Here is a 17,711-nt window from a genome sequence, read left to right as displayed (position 1 = left end):
GCCGGTAGTTTACATTACATAATCTAAAAAACAAAGTTGGTTACACTAGATAGCAAGTCGAGTAAATGGATACATTACATAGCCTTTTGGTTATAGTTAGTTACACTCCCATGCCTTTATCCCTTAAAAAAAATATATGAGTAAGTGATCTATATTGTTAAGCAATAATGTACATTAGTACATCATGGAAAGTGGTTTTATAAATTATATTGGAACTCCCTGTAAAACTTGAAAACGGAGTTATGTTGCAAGGGCCTCTAAATTTTCGATATATCCCATCTTTTCACACGATAAATGCCTAACAAATTTTTAAATAAGTTTTGTTTTGCAAAACTATCAATTCGTTAGATATTTTAATCTACAAATAATTAAGAAAGATAATATTTTATCAAAATTTTGATATGTATGCATTTATCGTGTAAGAAGATGGACATATCTAAAATTTAAGAGGCCATGTGATTGTGATGGGCATGGGTGTGATCAGGGATGCACTTCTCATTTATGTCAGAATTGGTTTTCAAAGGGAAAAATCAGTAAATAAGAAGAACGTGTCAATGCCATAGTCAATACTCAATAATAATACCAAGTCACCCTCATTTTCTCTTTATATTCAATTCAATCAAATCTTTTTTTCTAAGAATCTACTGGCTTCGTGCACATGAAAACACATACGGAACCCACTTTGCCTGTTCTACCAAGACTTGATCGTCTTGATCGTCTGGTAACCATCCGATTCACTCATTTATGTTTAATACGAGTAGTATTTATTTTTCTTTGTAATATAAGCTTTTGAATTTGAAAAACTAACTACTTATTATATCAGTTAGAGCTATTGGAGGAGAAACATAGCAAATCCGCAAGGTTTGGATCTACTACCAAAGCCGACGATGATCATAATTATAACGGAGATGGTGATTATAAAGAAAGGAAGCGTGACAACATGAATTGCAGGACCTTGTTGTCTGCCCTTGATGATGTTCATCACAAAGGCACCCTTATAGATCGACTTGGAATGCTCGAGAATCGCGTGCTACAGGTATTAAATTGCATTGAGTTTTAACATCAATGTAGCATGGGAAAGTGGGAAATCATATTACTATACGTCTATACCCAAGTTAAATGGAATAATACTTATATATGCTTGCTAGTTAAATTAATTTGATCATACATATCTATTCCTTTCATCCAAAAATACTTGTCCACATTAATTAATTATATTACACGACAAAATTATTAGTTAGCTTTGGTATATTTCATCCACTTCCTTATAACGTTTTACCAATAAAATCAATATATTACATAATAATAGCACGTTACACGAGCAATGCAGTGATAGTTGCGGAGACGACTGGCTTGTGGTGGCGCCGACCGGTGATGATGGTGGCAACTGTTAGTAGTTGTTACGTCATCGAGTGTGTAGGTTGATTTCCATGTAATAGATGTAAAAGTAGTACTGGTAGTTGAGATATTATTAAAGATAAGCTAGGGTTTAAGGTGTAAATTAGTAAAATAATGATTGAATATGTAAAATTAGTTCATTAAGGACAAATTAAATTATTTTTTACTCCAAAAGAATGGGTTCATTAAAGGTAATTTGATCATTTTCAAATTTACTTTAGTTTAACGATTTCTAGTAAATAATTATTAATTTTAAAAAGTATTTAAGATAGATTACTATTAAAAAACCCAAGAAATAATAAATCATGAATCATAAATGAAGACAGAGGTCTTTTCTACAAAAGTTTTCTTAGTATATATAAAAAAACATGTTGCTTAATCCAAAACAATAAATAAATACGGTTTGGTCAGTTATCACCTTTAAAAAAAGGGGAAAAAACCGGTAATATCAGTTTTCAAAAAGTTTAATCTAAATCATCCATAAACTAGACCAACCAAATCAGTCAACACCGGTTCAGTTTAAATTGGTTTGATTATTCCTAAATTCTAATAACTACTTTACTAACGATATTAATCTAGTATTTAACTAATACTTAAACACTAATATTATTAATAATGATTAGGTAGAGGTAAGGTATGTCTATATCTTAACTTCTCTCATACACTGTCAAGGTATTAAGGACCAAAACTCATGAAAGACGATAATGAACCCTTCTTTTTTTTTTCTTAGTGTATTTAGCATGGGAAGTTTAAAATTAAACAAAATTAAATAGTTAATTAAGAATTAAGTAATGAATAATAACATATCATCAAAAAGATAAAGAGTAAAAGTATCTATACAAAATAGATATTATTTTTAATGACAACTATCATTTGGTTAAACCATTCAACTTGATTTCTTTTTCTCAAATCACGAGATCGAGATCAATTTTAGACTTATAAGACTAGTAAAAGAAAAAAGTTCTTTAGTGGTTATTATTTTTAATGACAACTATCATTTGGTTACTAATAACCTTATTTAGTCACCATTTAAAAAAATTGTCACGAGATTTCATCATTAAACAAAATCAGTGACCAGAAAATAACATATTTTGGTCTCAAAAATGCCGCGGCTTAAGTAACGAAAAGTGACCACAAAATTTGGTTTAACCGCAATAAATTGACCAAATTTTGATTACTAGTCACAAATAAATAGTCACTTTAGAAAAATTGGTGACCATCTATTATTCGTCACTAATCAACATTTTTTTGTAGTGGGCCAAACCAATCCATTTATATAGCTTTGGATGATTTGTTCAACTTGAACGAATAGATAAAAAAAACCCAAGTAAACTGTTATTTGAATAAAATTTAAACTATCATCGTTACATTTCTCTTAAAGTCTAATGGAAAACTGTTTTTGGACATTTTGTAAGTCCATATCGCCACCGGATCTACGAGATTAGATAACAAACTATTGAGTGTAGAAACTCTCCATATCTAGCAATCAACGATACAATAAACACGAACAATGTATGAATAATCAGAGTCTTGTATTACTTCAATAAAAACGATTACAAGGATGACACACACAAATCGAGGGTTGGGGTAATTAAAAGCTGAATGGCTGGAGTTCAGGTTGCAAGTCGGCCTACGTTGTTCCATGTGTGGACAAAAACTCGGAGATGTCACCATGTAACACCCGTCATTTTAAAACCTGAATTTTCAAAAGCTTTTGTCAAACGACGTTTAAAACGTAGCGGAAATAGATCACTTTAAAACCTACCCCAACCGAAACAGTTGGTACCTTTAATAAACGGTGTTACTAATAGCATCATCAAAATAATGTAAATGAAATCCAAGTCATGGCACCAACATAAAAGGCATTCATTATTATATGTATCATAAACGTCGATAATGTAGCTGAAACATAGGTTATGGGAAGTCTAAGCATTCAAGAATCTATGCTAGCCTTCTTTATTGCATCTACCCATCTCACGAGCTAAACCTTTCTGTTGCTCAAACCTGCTAATCCTGAAGGACACAACATTTTCATAAAAACAAGTGTTACCTAATAAATTAGCTAAGTAAGATACACAATTTGATAAAACGTTCTTCATTTTACTTTCATAAAAGTTCTTCATATTTTACTTATTAAAACATTATCACATTACACTTCATCCACAATTATCATAGATCAACCCATACTTCATTTTTCCTCACATTCCATCATATTTCATATCACATCAACAAGTACATACAACTTAATGAACATCTCTTAACATATCAACATATCTTACAACTTAGTCAATATCTCATAACATAACATAACACTTGTAAACATATCCCACGTATACATACTAATTAGAACATACTTCTGATTGTGCCTATCAACGATAAATCATACTTATAAGCAACTTAATCAACTTATCGACTTTGATCAACTTTAATCAACGTATCAACTTATCAACGTGTCGACTTATCATCTTATCAACTTTAATCATCCCGTTATGCTTTTAACATCGGTCGTTAGTCACTGCACCCGCAAATACTATATCAATGTAACTATGCCACAAGGAGCTATCTAAACGACCACTTATAGTATTCTGTCATGCTTTTAACATTGGTGGTTAGTCACTCCACCCAGAAAATACTAGATCAACATAACTATGCCACAAGGAGCCACTCAAGCGACCACGTACGCACTAGCTTTTCAACTAGCACTGGTTAAGCTTAACACAACTTATGCTCGTGACTTCTTATCTTTATTAGCTTAGGATACACTTTCATCTAAACTAATCACTTATCAACATCTTTACTTTACTTTTTACGCACTAACACTAAGGCTAGAACGATTTCCCACATTTCACACTTTACTTTAACTTTAGGTATTTTCATTACCTAATTAATGTCACATCTACTTCAATGTTTAAGCCCACTAACGTGCCAACTCATAGGATTGCTTACTTGTACCTAGTGAACTAGACATATCATACTTAAGAGTCACAAACAAATCATCACATATCAACAGTAAGGCATAACAACGACATTATCAACAACACATTTCTAAAACATATCATAGTAACGTCATTATAAGAATTATACTTCATATGTACATATATACTTCTACTTTAAACATCATCATATCAGCATAAGTCATTTCAACATACATTTATTCCCATATAACCTCCCGCATAACCCGGAAAACCCCACACATATAAGATAGTCCGATTAAGAGGTTAATTATAGAAAACTACATTTTGTTGTGCCTCCAGCGTGAGAAAAATCATGTATCTTACTTGATGACGAGCACAACGATCAATAAGAACGTTAAGGTATCTTGTTTGTGATCCCGATTGCCTATATCGAGTTCATAGTCATTAAACTTGTATAAACCCATCCTAATAAGGTTATAAAACCATCCATTAACTTAGGTACACTTATAGGACCCTTAAACGCTTGTTTCGGACCTCAAACGGACTCACAGACACTTTATGCGGCGCATGCTTTGAATATGCGTCACATATTGGCTTCGAAAATCACCCAGAACCCTCCCAAGTCGAATCTACAGGGACAAAACCTAAAAATAAAATTTAATCAACAATCAATTGATAATATAATACCTGTAGGGTTGATTAATGGATCGAAAAGCAAGCGAAAACCCTTCCGAAATCACCCGAAATTGACTAGAAATTGTGGTATTGACCTAGGTTTTGTGTGAAAGACTTTTCTAGGGTTTTAATCTGATTTCTCAGCCTTTGGGTCATGGATGAGGCCATATATATACTGGACCAACTTAAAAAACTTTACATCTAGACCCTCGCACTTCCTTTTAACTCGTTTCGGCACTTAATGGCTCATTTAACGCATTCAGAAACACTTAACGACCCTTATATCTTATCGGGAACACTAATTGACTTTATTAATCGTTATCAACTTTAATTTCATTACTTTAAATCACTTTAACACATATTTCACATTAATCATTTAGTTTACATAGGATGTTAAAATTAGTTATACAAACTTGCATCAACAGACTTCCATTAACCAATGATATCCGGTCTCCTTTTGGTAAGACTTGATCTTCATGCGCTGCACACTAATCTTCAAACTGCAAAATCTCGGTATCCTTATGACAGCAAACAAATCCAATACTCAAATTGAAATTCTCCCCCCCCCCCCCCCCCCCCCCCCCCAACAGTAACCACCTCCAAATTAAGCTCCAAGCAATATTATCATGTCAAAGATCAGCACTTCAAAGTAATACAGACATCATTGCCTCCTCGTGTAATTCAGATATCATCATTCAAGCCATCATGCAATGTAACATCGCTCAATCCATTTTAATATTCAACCTTAACCGGAAAATTATAGAGAAGTTCATTCTCCAACAATCAGCATTGAATTTAATCAGCTCCCACAAAGAAAAAAAATAATGTAACTTGAATTTCAGACATGCAACACTCATAAGATCCATGTCTTCAACCAATAGTGTCTGACTTTGTCTTGTAACTTAATGAATCCACCAATCACCTGACGTCTTTTGTATCAAATATCCCCGTCAAGGTAAGCATCTCCAAAATACATAGAGAACCACTTAATCTGCAACCCCTTCACTAGTTACCATATTAATAATCTCTACATCATTGGCATAAAATAAAGGTTTGATCATCAACTACTTGGCAACAAATGATTATCTCATCACAAAAGCTTTAAAACAAAATCCCAAACACATGTGCAGCAAAGATCATCCATAGTTTAATCAACTTTTAGCCCTAGTATTCAATTTTTATCTGATTAATCTGAATAATCTAATCTACAATCAGGCGCCTTGATCCAAAAACTAGGTCAGACACATGTCACTCGGATTCCCAAATCAGAAAATACCTTGACTGAAACTCCATGATCTTCATTGCTCCGATCATCCAAGAATTTTTCTTAGAAAACATTGATGCTTTAAATTTTTATCCCCCCCCCCCCCCCCCCCTTTTCTTTACAAAATTCTTAAAACAACCTATATGTTTGTTTTTTGTTTCAACACATCTCTCATTCTCATCTTCATCCCACGGTTGTTCACATATGCAATCAAGATATAACATAGTAGATCGATCCTTGCCAAAACAATATCATGAGACAATTGTTCAAATATATATGTAATCAAGAGATAACCCAGTAGCTCCTTCCCAGAACAACATCATGACACGATTCATATATAAATTCAAAAGATAACTAGTAGCTCCTTGTTACAACAACCTTTTTGGCCTGGTATTGAATTCCCTCTAAGATTTCTCGGAATCTTCTATAAAGGATAGATGTTTAGCCGTCACTGATTCGAGTTGTCTAAATTTAGAACCTAAAGTTGATCAAGTTTTCAAGTCTAATGCTTTATTACAGAAATCAAACCAAAACTCAAAGAGTTTAAAAGTTCATTATTTCAACAAGCTTAGACCAAGACTCAATCAAAGTTATAGGTTCTTGACAATTCAAAAAGTGATAAATTAGAATCCAAAGTTGATCAAGTTTAAAAGTCCAAAACTCGATTAATAAATATCAAACCTAAACTCAAAAGAGTTCATAAGTTCAATATTCAAACAACTTCAGAACCTAAACATAATCAAGATTTCAAATTCTAAACCAATCACTTAACTTAGAATCAAAATACGTATTCACAAAAAACAAACCTGAGCAGAAAGTCAGATTCGAGTTATCGAAATAGAGTGGGTCGAGCTCGAATGGCCTCAAGATAGAATGGGTTTGAGCTCGAATGATGTTTCCATAACCATTGAAAAGTAGACTCTTTTACGAATTCGTGGACACTTAAATCGTCAAAACCGGAGTTACGGTTTGAAAATTATGGTCAAAACAAAACCACGAATATTTTTTACATTCGAGCTCGAATGGTCAACCTTGAATGAGTCAACCTCGAATAGGTCAACCTCAAATGGGTCAAACTCGAATTACTGGACCTTGTATGGTGCGAGCTTGGATGGTACGAGCTCGGATGGTTAGAGCTCGTATGGCTAGAGATTGTATAGAGCGGTTAGAGCTAGTATGAAACTATGAACCGAAAACCTTGAAGAATCAAATGATAACATATTATCAATTGTTGAAACCTTAACCCCGTACCTAAGGAATTCCACTAGTGGCTCTGATACCAATTGAAAGTCCCTATCGTCACCGAATCTACGAGATTAGATAACTAACTATTGACTGCAGCAACTCTTAAGAGCTAGCAATCAACACTACAAATAAAAACGAACAATATATGAATAATCGGAGCCTTGTATTACTTCAATAATAACGATTATAAGTAAGACACGAGCTCTGTTATAGAAAGAAAAATGAAAACAAAAAGCTAAAGAGAGTTACACGTTGCAACTAAACCTCTATTGAAACCTAAAACATAATACTTCTCTATATATAGGCATTGGACATGGTCGAACACGACCTCGTCTACCCTATAGTTGACTTGGTCAAGTTTGACCTTATTTTGTGCAAAAACAAATCCTTTAATAAATTACATATACAAACGACTCGAGACGAACTTTTATAATGATGTTGTCATTTAGAAATGCATTAACACATTGGGAGCGGTATAGAACACGGGTTAACATACATTCGGATTTGATCAATTTTTTTTGTTGTTTGGCTTGTTTGTAGTTAAGTATGGACTTGGAACATGGGAGCATATCAAGATCAAGCTCATCGACCACTTATGCTACCAAGGTAAAGTCTCTTTTATATCATAGTATTGTTTGTTTTAACTTATATATTACATAAATCTTGACTTAATAAATCATTGGCCTTTTTATAATTTTTTTTACATTTGTTTTATTTACTGAAAAAAAGAAGAAGAAAACAACAAGTAATATTGCGCAATCTATATATTATGTTTATTATTCATACAGAAAGATTATCTAAACAACACTTATTACATTAAAAACAAGTCACACGCTCATATGTGAACTACCTTCTAGGTGGCTAATGGTTATTATCTAGCCCCTATTTATAATTAAAAATTTTCATATTCAAAGTTAGGTTTATCATTGGAAGTGCTTAAAGAAAGGTATGGAAATGGTCATGTGATACTCCATGTAACCTGCCTATATTTACTAGGTAAAATTATGAAGGTGATTAGAAAAAACGTTTGAAAACCATCACGAGATACTCTATATAAATTCCTTGGTTATCAATTTCGGTGAAATTTCGGTGGTATTTCGGTGGTATACCGGTTTTAGGTGGTGGAACATAATTTCGGTTTTGATATCGTTTCCGAAATTTTCGATGGTTTTCACCAAAATTTGATCGAAAATCAACTATCTAAATTTCAGTGAAATTAGTGGTTTTACCGGGTTTTTTTAAAATTTTTTTTGACCAAACATAATAAAACAAAGGAGAAAAAGAGGAAGAGAGGAAAATGAGATGTTTAACCTTAAGCTAGCAACGACAGGTAGAAGAAAAGGTGTTAATCTCGCCATTGTTGTAGGTACTAATGTGCAGATCTTGAAAAAAGTGGCTGTTAAGTGAAACCCTAGTTTATGTTTGTGAAAGAGTGAGAAAATAGGGAGGAGGGGGATGAATAGATTAAGGTAAGGGGCATGAGTTGTAACGTTTGAATTATTGGGTTCATTTATTTGGGTTATTTGGGCTTTTTTTTTACTGTCTAATACTTTATCTTTTTAATTTGACTTTTATTTTATAAATATAATGACATCTCTTATATATATCTCCCACACAAATATGAAATGTTATATTTAAACTTCTATATACTAAAAAAAAATATAGATAATATTATATAAAATATAAAAAATTATATATAAAATATAAATTATTAATATTTAAAATTATTGAAATACCACCGAAATAATCGATATTTCGCTTACCGGTTCTTGATCGAAACACCAAAATTTTTGTCATTATCTAAGATAAATTCGTACATTTAAGTAAAAAACACAACCTTTCTTTTGCAAATCAAAACAGGGAAAGTTATGAGAATATGTTATTTAAGTGTTGGCACGTATGGTTGTAGAACCACACGTGTTAAACGTAGGTGTCCTGTGTGCCCCGAAGTTATGAGCTTCACATTCACATTTAGATTGAAGTTTTTTTATAAAAAAAAATTACCTGTGAATGTAATTATTTATGACAAAATGTCTATGTTATGTAAAAATCTTGTTAAATGTTTATGTTAGGTAATCAACTTTCAAAACTCGATTATTGGATTTACCTAACCAATAAAAAAGTTACACGTAACAGCTTATATGGTTGCCACATGTACCCGGTTACTTTTTTTTTTTTTTTATGAAAGGTATACTTCATTCACAACTTCGCTGCAACTTGCACGAGAAAAAATTACAATACTATATTATACCAATCCATCCAACTAATATTGCCGTTCTTTACTCTATAATTATACCATCTAAAACTAGTGGCTTTGATCGACATGTTTATTTTCCGAACATTGATCACAACGTTAGAGAATTTATACTCGTTCCTTGCCTTCCAAAGACTCCAACATGTAACCCCCACTATTCCTTTGAAAATCTTTCTTGCTTTTTTACTAACCTCGACATGATTGTGCAACTCGACCAGATCGTTAAATGAGAATGCGAATATAGAATTAACCTTGCACCACTTTTCAATGTACTGCCATACTTTCATTGAAATCTCGCATTCCCCGAATAGGTGATCAACAGATTCATCTTCTTCCTTGCACAGCCCACACAAGCGGTCTCCGAAGTAAACATTCTTGTCCTTTAAAGCGAGCATAGTAGGAATTCTATCCATCGTTGCCCTCCACATGAAAATATTTCATCTCTTTGGAACCCATTTAGACCATTTTATGACGTACCTGTTACTAAAATCTTTGTCACTCATAATGAAGGTCTTCATTTCCTTAACAGAAAACTGTTTGTTATTTCAACCTTGCCATTTCCACCTATCGTTGCTGTTTGAACAGGAGACCGAGCATAACAACGAGCAAAGCTCGGCCCATTCATTGTCCTCCATACTGCTATTGAAGTTTCTTGCCCAGTTCCACATGCCCGAAATGTTGAAATAATTATGATTCGTATTGTAAATATAATGAAAATATGATAATAATAATAATACCTGATCCAGTGGACCTTGTAAGAGCAATAATGTTCGCCATTAATGTTGGGTTCCCAAAACGAGATGATTATATTTAAATGGGATTGAGAATTTAGGAGAGAAACACACACAAGAATTTGATGGAAGATTAGGGTTTAAATGGTTGGGAATGACTCTCTATTTATAGAGAGATCATTTACAACCCCTATAATATGCCTTTAAGAGTAAATACGCCCATCGTATAGTTACTAGACATAGGGATTTCAGTTATTGTCAATTATCATATCAAGAATGATAAACGATCAGTGACGGTCACATTAACGTGGTTCCAACATTCTCCCACTTGACCAAGCGATCATTTATCTATGAGTATTCAATAAGTCCGGCCGGGATAATACTCATTTTGTTTTAAACTGAAATCATAGTTAATAAGTACAGTCATAGAGAAGAACATCAACTCAGGACCCCCATTAGTCAAACTATGACTCAAATTTAAAACTAATAAGCAATGATCAATTGACTAAGACAAATTTTGTTATATAATGTCTATACACCATTATGAGTTCGAAGTGTAACTATTAGACAAACAAAATCTGAATAAGCAGGAAAAATTTTCATTAAGTTAATAATAATGACCAATAAGTACAACATGCTCTTATAATAGGTCCTTTAATAAGCCTTATCTTCGACACGTGTCCTACGAAGATTTTAGGAGGAAGACCTTTGGTCATTGGATCCATTAGCATATTATGTGTACTTATGTACTCAATACAAAGAACATTTTCCTCAATCCGTTCATATACAACAGATACTTTGTATCGAGATACATCTCAGCGCTAGTTGAATTGTTATTGTTCAAGCAAGTTACGATAGCTGAGTTAATCACAGTGAAGCTTTAATGGTCTATAAATAAAGTTGACGATTTCGAGTCCACTGACTAGGTTCGTTAACAACATCTTATGACATGAAATTATGAATGTTTAGACATCATGGTAGATGTTATAGTTAGTTTCTACTTATGACTCCGTCAAAAGATAGGTTTATCAGCTAATCATATATATATATATATCAAGAAATAGATTTTTTATTGGAATTAGAACATCCCACTACTTCTAAGATGTCACCTCATCTTCTATAAGTAAATGTGTAGTCTTTGGTCCTTAGTAGATATCGTAGAACCTTTTAACTGTTATCCAATATGCTGATCCAGGATTATAAACTTAACTCCCAAGCATATCGGCAATATGAACGATATCTGGACGAGTACAGACCAGAGCGTATGTAATGCTCTTAACTACTTACGAGTAAGGTATCATCCTCATTTTCTACTTATTAATCTCAATGTTCAGACTTCGGAAACAATCACATACGTTTCCTTTTACTAATAGATCTATAGTGGGTGTGTAGTGTTGCAAGTTATTGCGTTCTAAGATGTGTTCAATATAAGTCTTTTGAGAAAGAACTAGAACATCATTACGCCTATCCCGATGTATTTTGATACCTGTGACATTAAAGGCATCACCGAGATCTTTTATGTCGACATTCTACGAAAAGTAAACGCTTCGACTCATGCAACATATCCAAGTTGTTACTTGCAAGCATAAATTCATTCACATGCAAAACAAGGATTGTAAATTTACTCCCACTAATCTTGAGATAGGTGCATTGATCCACTTGATTCTTTATGAAGTCTTGTCCTTTTATGACTTCATCAAACTTAAGGTACCAATTTAGTGATGCTTGCTTCAACCCGTATATGGACTTCTTCAACTTGCAGACCATGCGCTCTTTACCTTTTGGAATGAATCCTTCAGGTTGCCACATGTATACGTTTTATTGCAAGTTTCCATTCAGGAAAGTGATCTTGCCATGATGATCCTTAAGTAATCTTTATGAGACATGAAATAAGGTCTCTTGATAATCGATTTCTTCCTTTTTTTTTTGAGTAAAGCCCTTCGCAACTAGTTATGGCCTTATAGCGTGTGACGTTTCCATTCGGGTCTAATTTGGTTTTGAAGATCCACTTACAACTTATAGATTTGGATTCTTCAAGAAATTCAACCAAGTCCCAAACGTCATTATGCTATATGGAATTAAGCTCTCAAATCATGGCTTCATTCCACTACTAAGTGGCCTGATCGCTATTAATGGCTTCTTGATAAGGAATAGGATCAATAAGCTTTCCAATGTCCTCAACTTCAGTTAAATAAGTTATGAAATCATCAAAAGTTATGACCTAGATGATCTTCTGAGTTGATTATCAGGTTCAGTAAGGAAGATGCTTTAGCATTAGTAATAAGATGCTTTATCATTAGTAGTATCTTGATTAGGAAGATTTTGATTAGGAAAAGGTGGATCAGTGATATTAGGAGCAGTGTTGAGTGCAAGAGGAGTTACCGGAGGAGTAATAATAACCGACGAGTGGTTCCCCCCGCTTCTTGTACTTCCTGCAAATCTTAAGTTATGATTTTTCGTGCTCCCACTGATCTCTTAGTTCTCAACAAACGTGGCATAATGCGTGTCAATAATGCTAGTAGTGTAGGAAAGACAGTAAAACTAATAACCGATAAAGAAACAAGTAAGGGATGTAGGATCCAGTTTCTTTAAGTTAGGGTTATAGAGTTATGCTTTGGCAGAACAGCCTCATACGTTCATATATTTTAGACTCAGTTTCTTACCTGTCCAAGAGTCTTAAGGACAGATTCTAATGGAACTCTTATTGAGTATATGAATGGCTATGTGTAAGGCCTCAGTCCAAAAGAAAGTAGGTAAGTTAGTGTTGACAAACATACTTTTCACCATGTCCATTAAGATTCTATTTCTCCTTTTAGCAACATAAAATTTTGAGGAGAACCAAATATGGTGTATTGGTTACTTATGTTTTGTTCCTTTCAAAAAATTATGGAAAGAACCGGCAGCTTAATCAATATCAGTATGTCAACCATAATACTCACCTCCTCTATCTGATCTCACAACTTTTATTTTATGATTAATTTGGTTTAAAACCAAAGATTTAAGATCAATAAAAGTCTCATGAATAACCGTTTTAAAAAATTATGGAAAGAACCGGCAGCTTAACTAAGAATTAGATGGAAGATTAGGGTTAAAATGGTTGGGAATGACTCTCTATTTATAGAGAGATCATTTACAACTTTAGCCCTCTGGTGTTTAGTATGTGCAATATAAGTCCCCGTATTTCCAATCATCTAATGGGAAACCCTATAATATGTCTTTAAGAGTAAATACGTCCATCGTATAGTTACTAGACATAGAGATTTCAGTTATCGTCAATTATCATATCATGAATGATAAACGATCAGTGACGGTCACATTAACGTGATTCCAACATGAAAAACTTCCAGAACTTTGATTTTACCTCTCACTGACCTGCATCTTTTTCTTGTTTCAAGCTTGAATAAGTTTGGAAATTTCTGGTGTTTATGCTATATGGAAATTTCTCCTTTAACAGAATCGGATTGATGTGCCATCCCCAACTTCTCCCTTGACTAGATGGTTTAAACTCAGACCAGACACTTTCACTTTCTCGATTGTGTTTACAATTGTTTTTCACACACCTGTACAAGATGAGGAAACAGGAAGAGGAGCCCAACTCCTACTACTATCATGAATCGCCATTATAACTGACCGCCATTATAACTCTTGGTTACATTTAATAACGAGGATTTAAAAGTTAATTATCTTACATAAATATTTTATAAGATCTTTACATAATATATACATTTTTTCATAGTTAGTTATATTCACAGGTAATAATCTTTTTTCTTAAAGCATATATATTTTATTACTCGTATATTAGAAATAAATAAAAAATTCCAGGTTAAAGAAGTTTCAACCAAGCAAATAAAACTAATCATTACATGAAAAGAAAAGGGTTTCTAATCCACACGTCTCATAAGATCTTACGACTTTTGTTCCTGTTATAGCACCAAAAGAATGATCTACTAAGAATCGACTCCAATAAGACGTTGCTTCGATTTAAGTATTTGAAAGCTATGTGAATATGTTATCTAATGTTTGTTAGCACATATATCTTTAATGAGAAATGTTAAACATACAAACAAATTACAAACACAAAACTACAAACTGAGTTGTCTAAGTGTTGTAGACCAATTAAAATAAAGTTAGCTATTTTTTCTTTCATGCTTTCCCCACTGATTTTTATTGGTAACACCTAAATTTGTAAAGTTTTATTTGTAATTTATTTGTAACTCCCAATTTTGATTTTAATGGCACTTCTATACATAGTTCTAAATTTAGGAAGTGTACATATATCGAATAAAGTTGGGAAAACAAAAAAGGTACTCTAATTAGTTGAATTTGTTAAACAGTTTGAGTTCTCAAGTGATATCAAATATGTAAAAGTTTGTTTTCAAGTTAACTTTTCCAAATGACTTAGCGAAGTGATAATATATGTAATAACGAGTTAACAGAGATATAATTATCCGTCACTAAGGGTATAGTCTAATAATTGTCGTAATAGGACAATTAATTAGAGGATCATTGGTTATTGATAATTGATTTACAGGAGGATAAAGAACGCACAAGTGATACATGTACTTTAAACTCAAATGGCAAGAGAAAGAGAAGGGTGCACTTCAAATGGATCGGATGGTTCGCTATGAGATGCTAGTTTTTTTTTCTTCTTTCTGATTCAATGATTCAATGGCTACATTTACACATCAATCGCAAGGTGGACAATTACACTTCAACTATGTGATTGCTAACTCTATTAACTTTTGTAGTCCACCAATAGCACCAATAAGTTGACATAAACTATGGTGTTATTATGGGCATTTTTTTGATAATACATGTAAATTGCTAGTCACCTATAAACTCAGCGTTATATATGTGTCAATCTGTGGGATGCTTATGTATGAACACAACATCTAGGCCATGTTTCCCTTATAAAGTTATTGCGTATCTTTATACTACTAACTTTCTTTTAATTTTTAATGTCAAAGTTAATGTCGAGATGTTTCCTAATGCCCTTACTTTCAAAACACTTGCCTAAAAACAAGGAGAAAAGGAAAAGTGGAAGGTGGAAGGTGAATTGTTTGACTTTAGATATACGCCTCTATGAAAGAAAAACAAAACCGAGTACTAGAACCACTCCCAATTATTAGAAAAGGAGTTGATAAAGTTTTCCTTTTTCATAATATTATATATAAGATTTATCCAAACATATAATAATATAATATGTTATAAAACTTGTACATTATTATATATAAGTTAACTAGGTAGCATAGAACTCGCATTGCTTGACTTTAACTACTGTACCCGAAGGCACGACATTTAATTAGGATAAAACCCTGTCTTATCTGCAGGATTCAAACCTCCTTTAAATGTTTTTCTATATCTCGAATTCGAAACTCCCAGTATGTAAAATTGGTGCTCAACTATTGAGCTATAATCACTCCATCATAGATATATTTGCTCATAAGTTTGTTATATCAAATGTATATTTATTTAAAGTAAATACCACAATTACATTCAAAATTTTGCATATCACATATACGGAGTAATATCTATATATATATTAAAACAGTAAGAATCCTAGCATTTTAAGTCATTCTCTCCAATTCAAAACTATGCTTAGATATTGCCACATGGGATAAATCTTATGTGGCATCTTCATGTTTTTTTTTTACAATACTAATCTTATTTATAGAAAATTTAAAATACAAAATATAAAATAAGCTAGATCGTATACCAAAAGCAATCTATTTATGGGTCGATCAACATTAATTTGGCAACAATATTACATTACAAATCCACTATATATTACTAATTCCTTATATTTATTAGAATTGTATGTACTACGGTTTTACTTTTTAGGTATTATTTTTTTCATAAAAATAGACTGGGTTTTGATATAAATTTGTTTGTAATTGTTAATTTTCATAATCTGTTGTAGGATATTAATTTGAAAAATTGAATAGACGTACTATTTTCTCCGTAATTGGAGTTTGAAGCAAAGAAAAATCACCATATGAGAGTTCTGCATATACTTGATCGACTTGAGGGCGAGGTATCTGATTGACACTTCTTAAAAATCAATATTTTACTTATGTATTATCTTCGTCTAAAGATGTGCTAAAATAGGTTTGGTCAATTATAAATTAATAGTTTAGTTATGAATTAATTTTTTCTGGAGATCTAATTTTTACCTTTTATATAGGGTATTATATATAATAGATATTTACCAAATGGTTAACCATTCGTCAATTTATATGTAGTCAGAAGTTTCAATCTTCATGAATTGAAAATAATGTACTTTATATGAAGAAATAGACGATAATAGAGGTAGCAAAACATGTTGGTCCAGAGTCCAAATATTAATTCTTGATAATATTTTTTGGCGCTCCAATACATCGAATTCACGTCTTTCAACTTGACATGTAGGTCGACACTTCATTGTTTTATTTTGTTGGCCTAATTCTATGTTGCGGGTATTTGACCAACTATAACAATGCTCTAAAGTATAGCCAAAGTCTTCAATGTCAAATTTCAATATGAATTTAGGTTAATTTCTATGTTATGGAGTTCACATTACAAATTCTATCATCGAAAGAACATTGTGTATGGAGATCACTATTTTTTTCATGTTTAATTATATAGTTTATTATATAGCTTTAAAAAAAATCCGCACATCGTGCGGGTAAAAAATCTAATTTTGTATAAAAGAACAAAAAATCTAACACAAACAAATATTTTTATGAAAGCACTGAAAAAGTAATAATAACAAATAAAAAATAAACAATTATTGATATGATTTACATAAGTTGAATCCACGATTGCTTAATACTAGTTTACACAAGTTAATCCACAATTGCTTAATGGAAAACCACTTCATGACAGATTTATTTGCTCACAATTTTGACATACCAAATATATTTATTTAAACACTATCAAAATCATGTTAAAAGTTTACTATACCATGTCGATATATCTTTATTTTATAGAGGGATAAGGATTTGAGAATGTAATGAACTATGCATAAATGTTTATGTTGTGTAATGAACTACTTGGATGTTTATTGTATGTAATGAACTTTGAAATCCAGGTTATTGAATGTACCCGACCAATCAAAAACTTACAAGTGACAACTTATATGGTTGCCACATATACCCGGATACATCCAATAATCAGGATTTGAAAGTTCATTAAATACAATAAACATCCAAGTAGTTTTTTACACAACATAAACATTCGTGGATATTTCA

The 17,711-nt window shown here is 32.4% G+C and overlaps 1 protein-coding gene across 1 annotated transcript; it reads left to right on the top strand.

The window, feature by feature from the left end:
* The first annotated feature begins 555 nt into the window (after positions 1 to 555).
* LOC122580389 lies at positions 556 to 15,386 on the top strand. The gene is made up of 4 exons (XM_043752659.1): positions 556 to 721; positions 824 to 1,036; positions 8,038 to 8,103; positions 15,014 to 15,386. Exons 1-4 carry the CDS (start codon positions 659 to 661, stop codon positions 15,116 to 15,118), a joined length of 447 nt encoding a protein of 148 aa, XP_043608594.1. The 5' UTR covers positions 556 to 658; the 3' UTR covers positions 15,119 to 15,386.
* The last annotated feature ends 2,325 nt before the right edge of the window (positions 15,387 to 17,711 follow it).

This window comes from Erigeron canadensis, chromosome 8, assembly GCF_010389155.1.
Source record: "Erigeron canadensis isolate Cc75 chromosome 8, C_canadensis_v1, whole genome shotgun sequence".
In the NCBI taxonomy this organism is placed as follows: domain Eukaryota; kingdom Viridiplantae; phylum Streptophyta; class Magnoliopsida; order Asterales; family Asteraceae; genus Erigeron; species Erigeron canadensis.
Note: the sequence above shows the minus strand (reverse complement) of the source record. Positions and strands in the feature narration are given on the sequence as shown.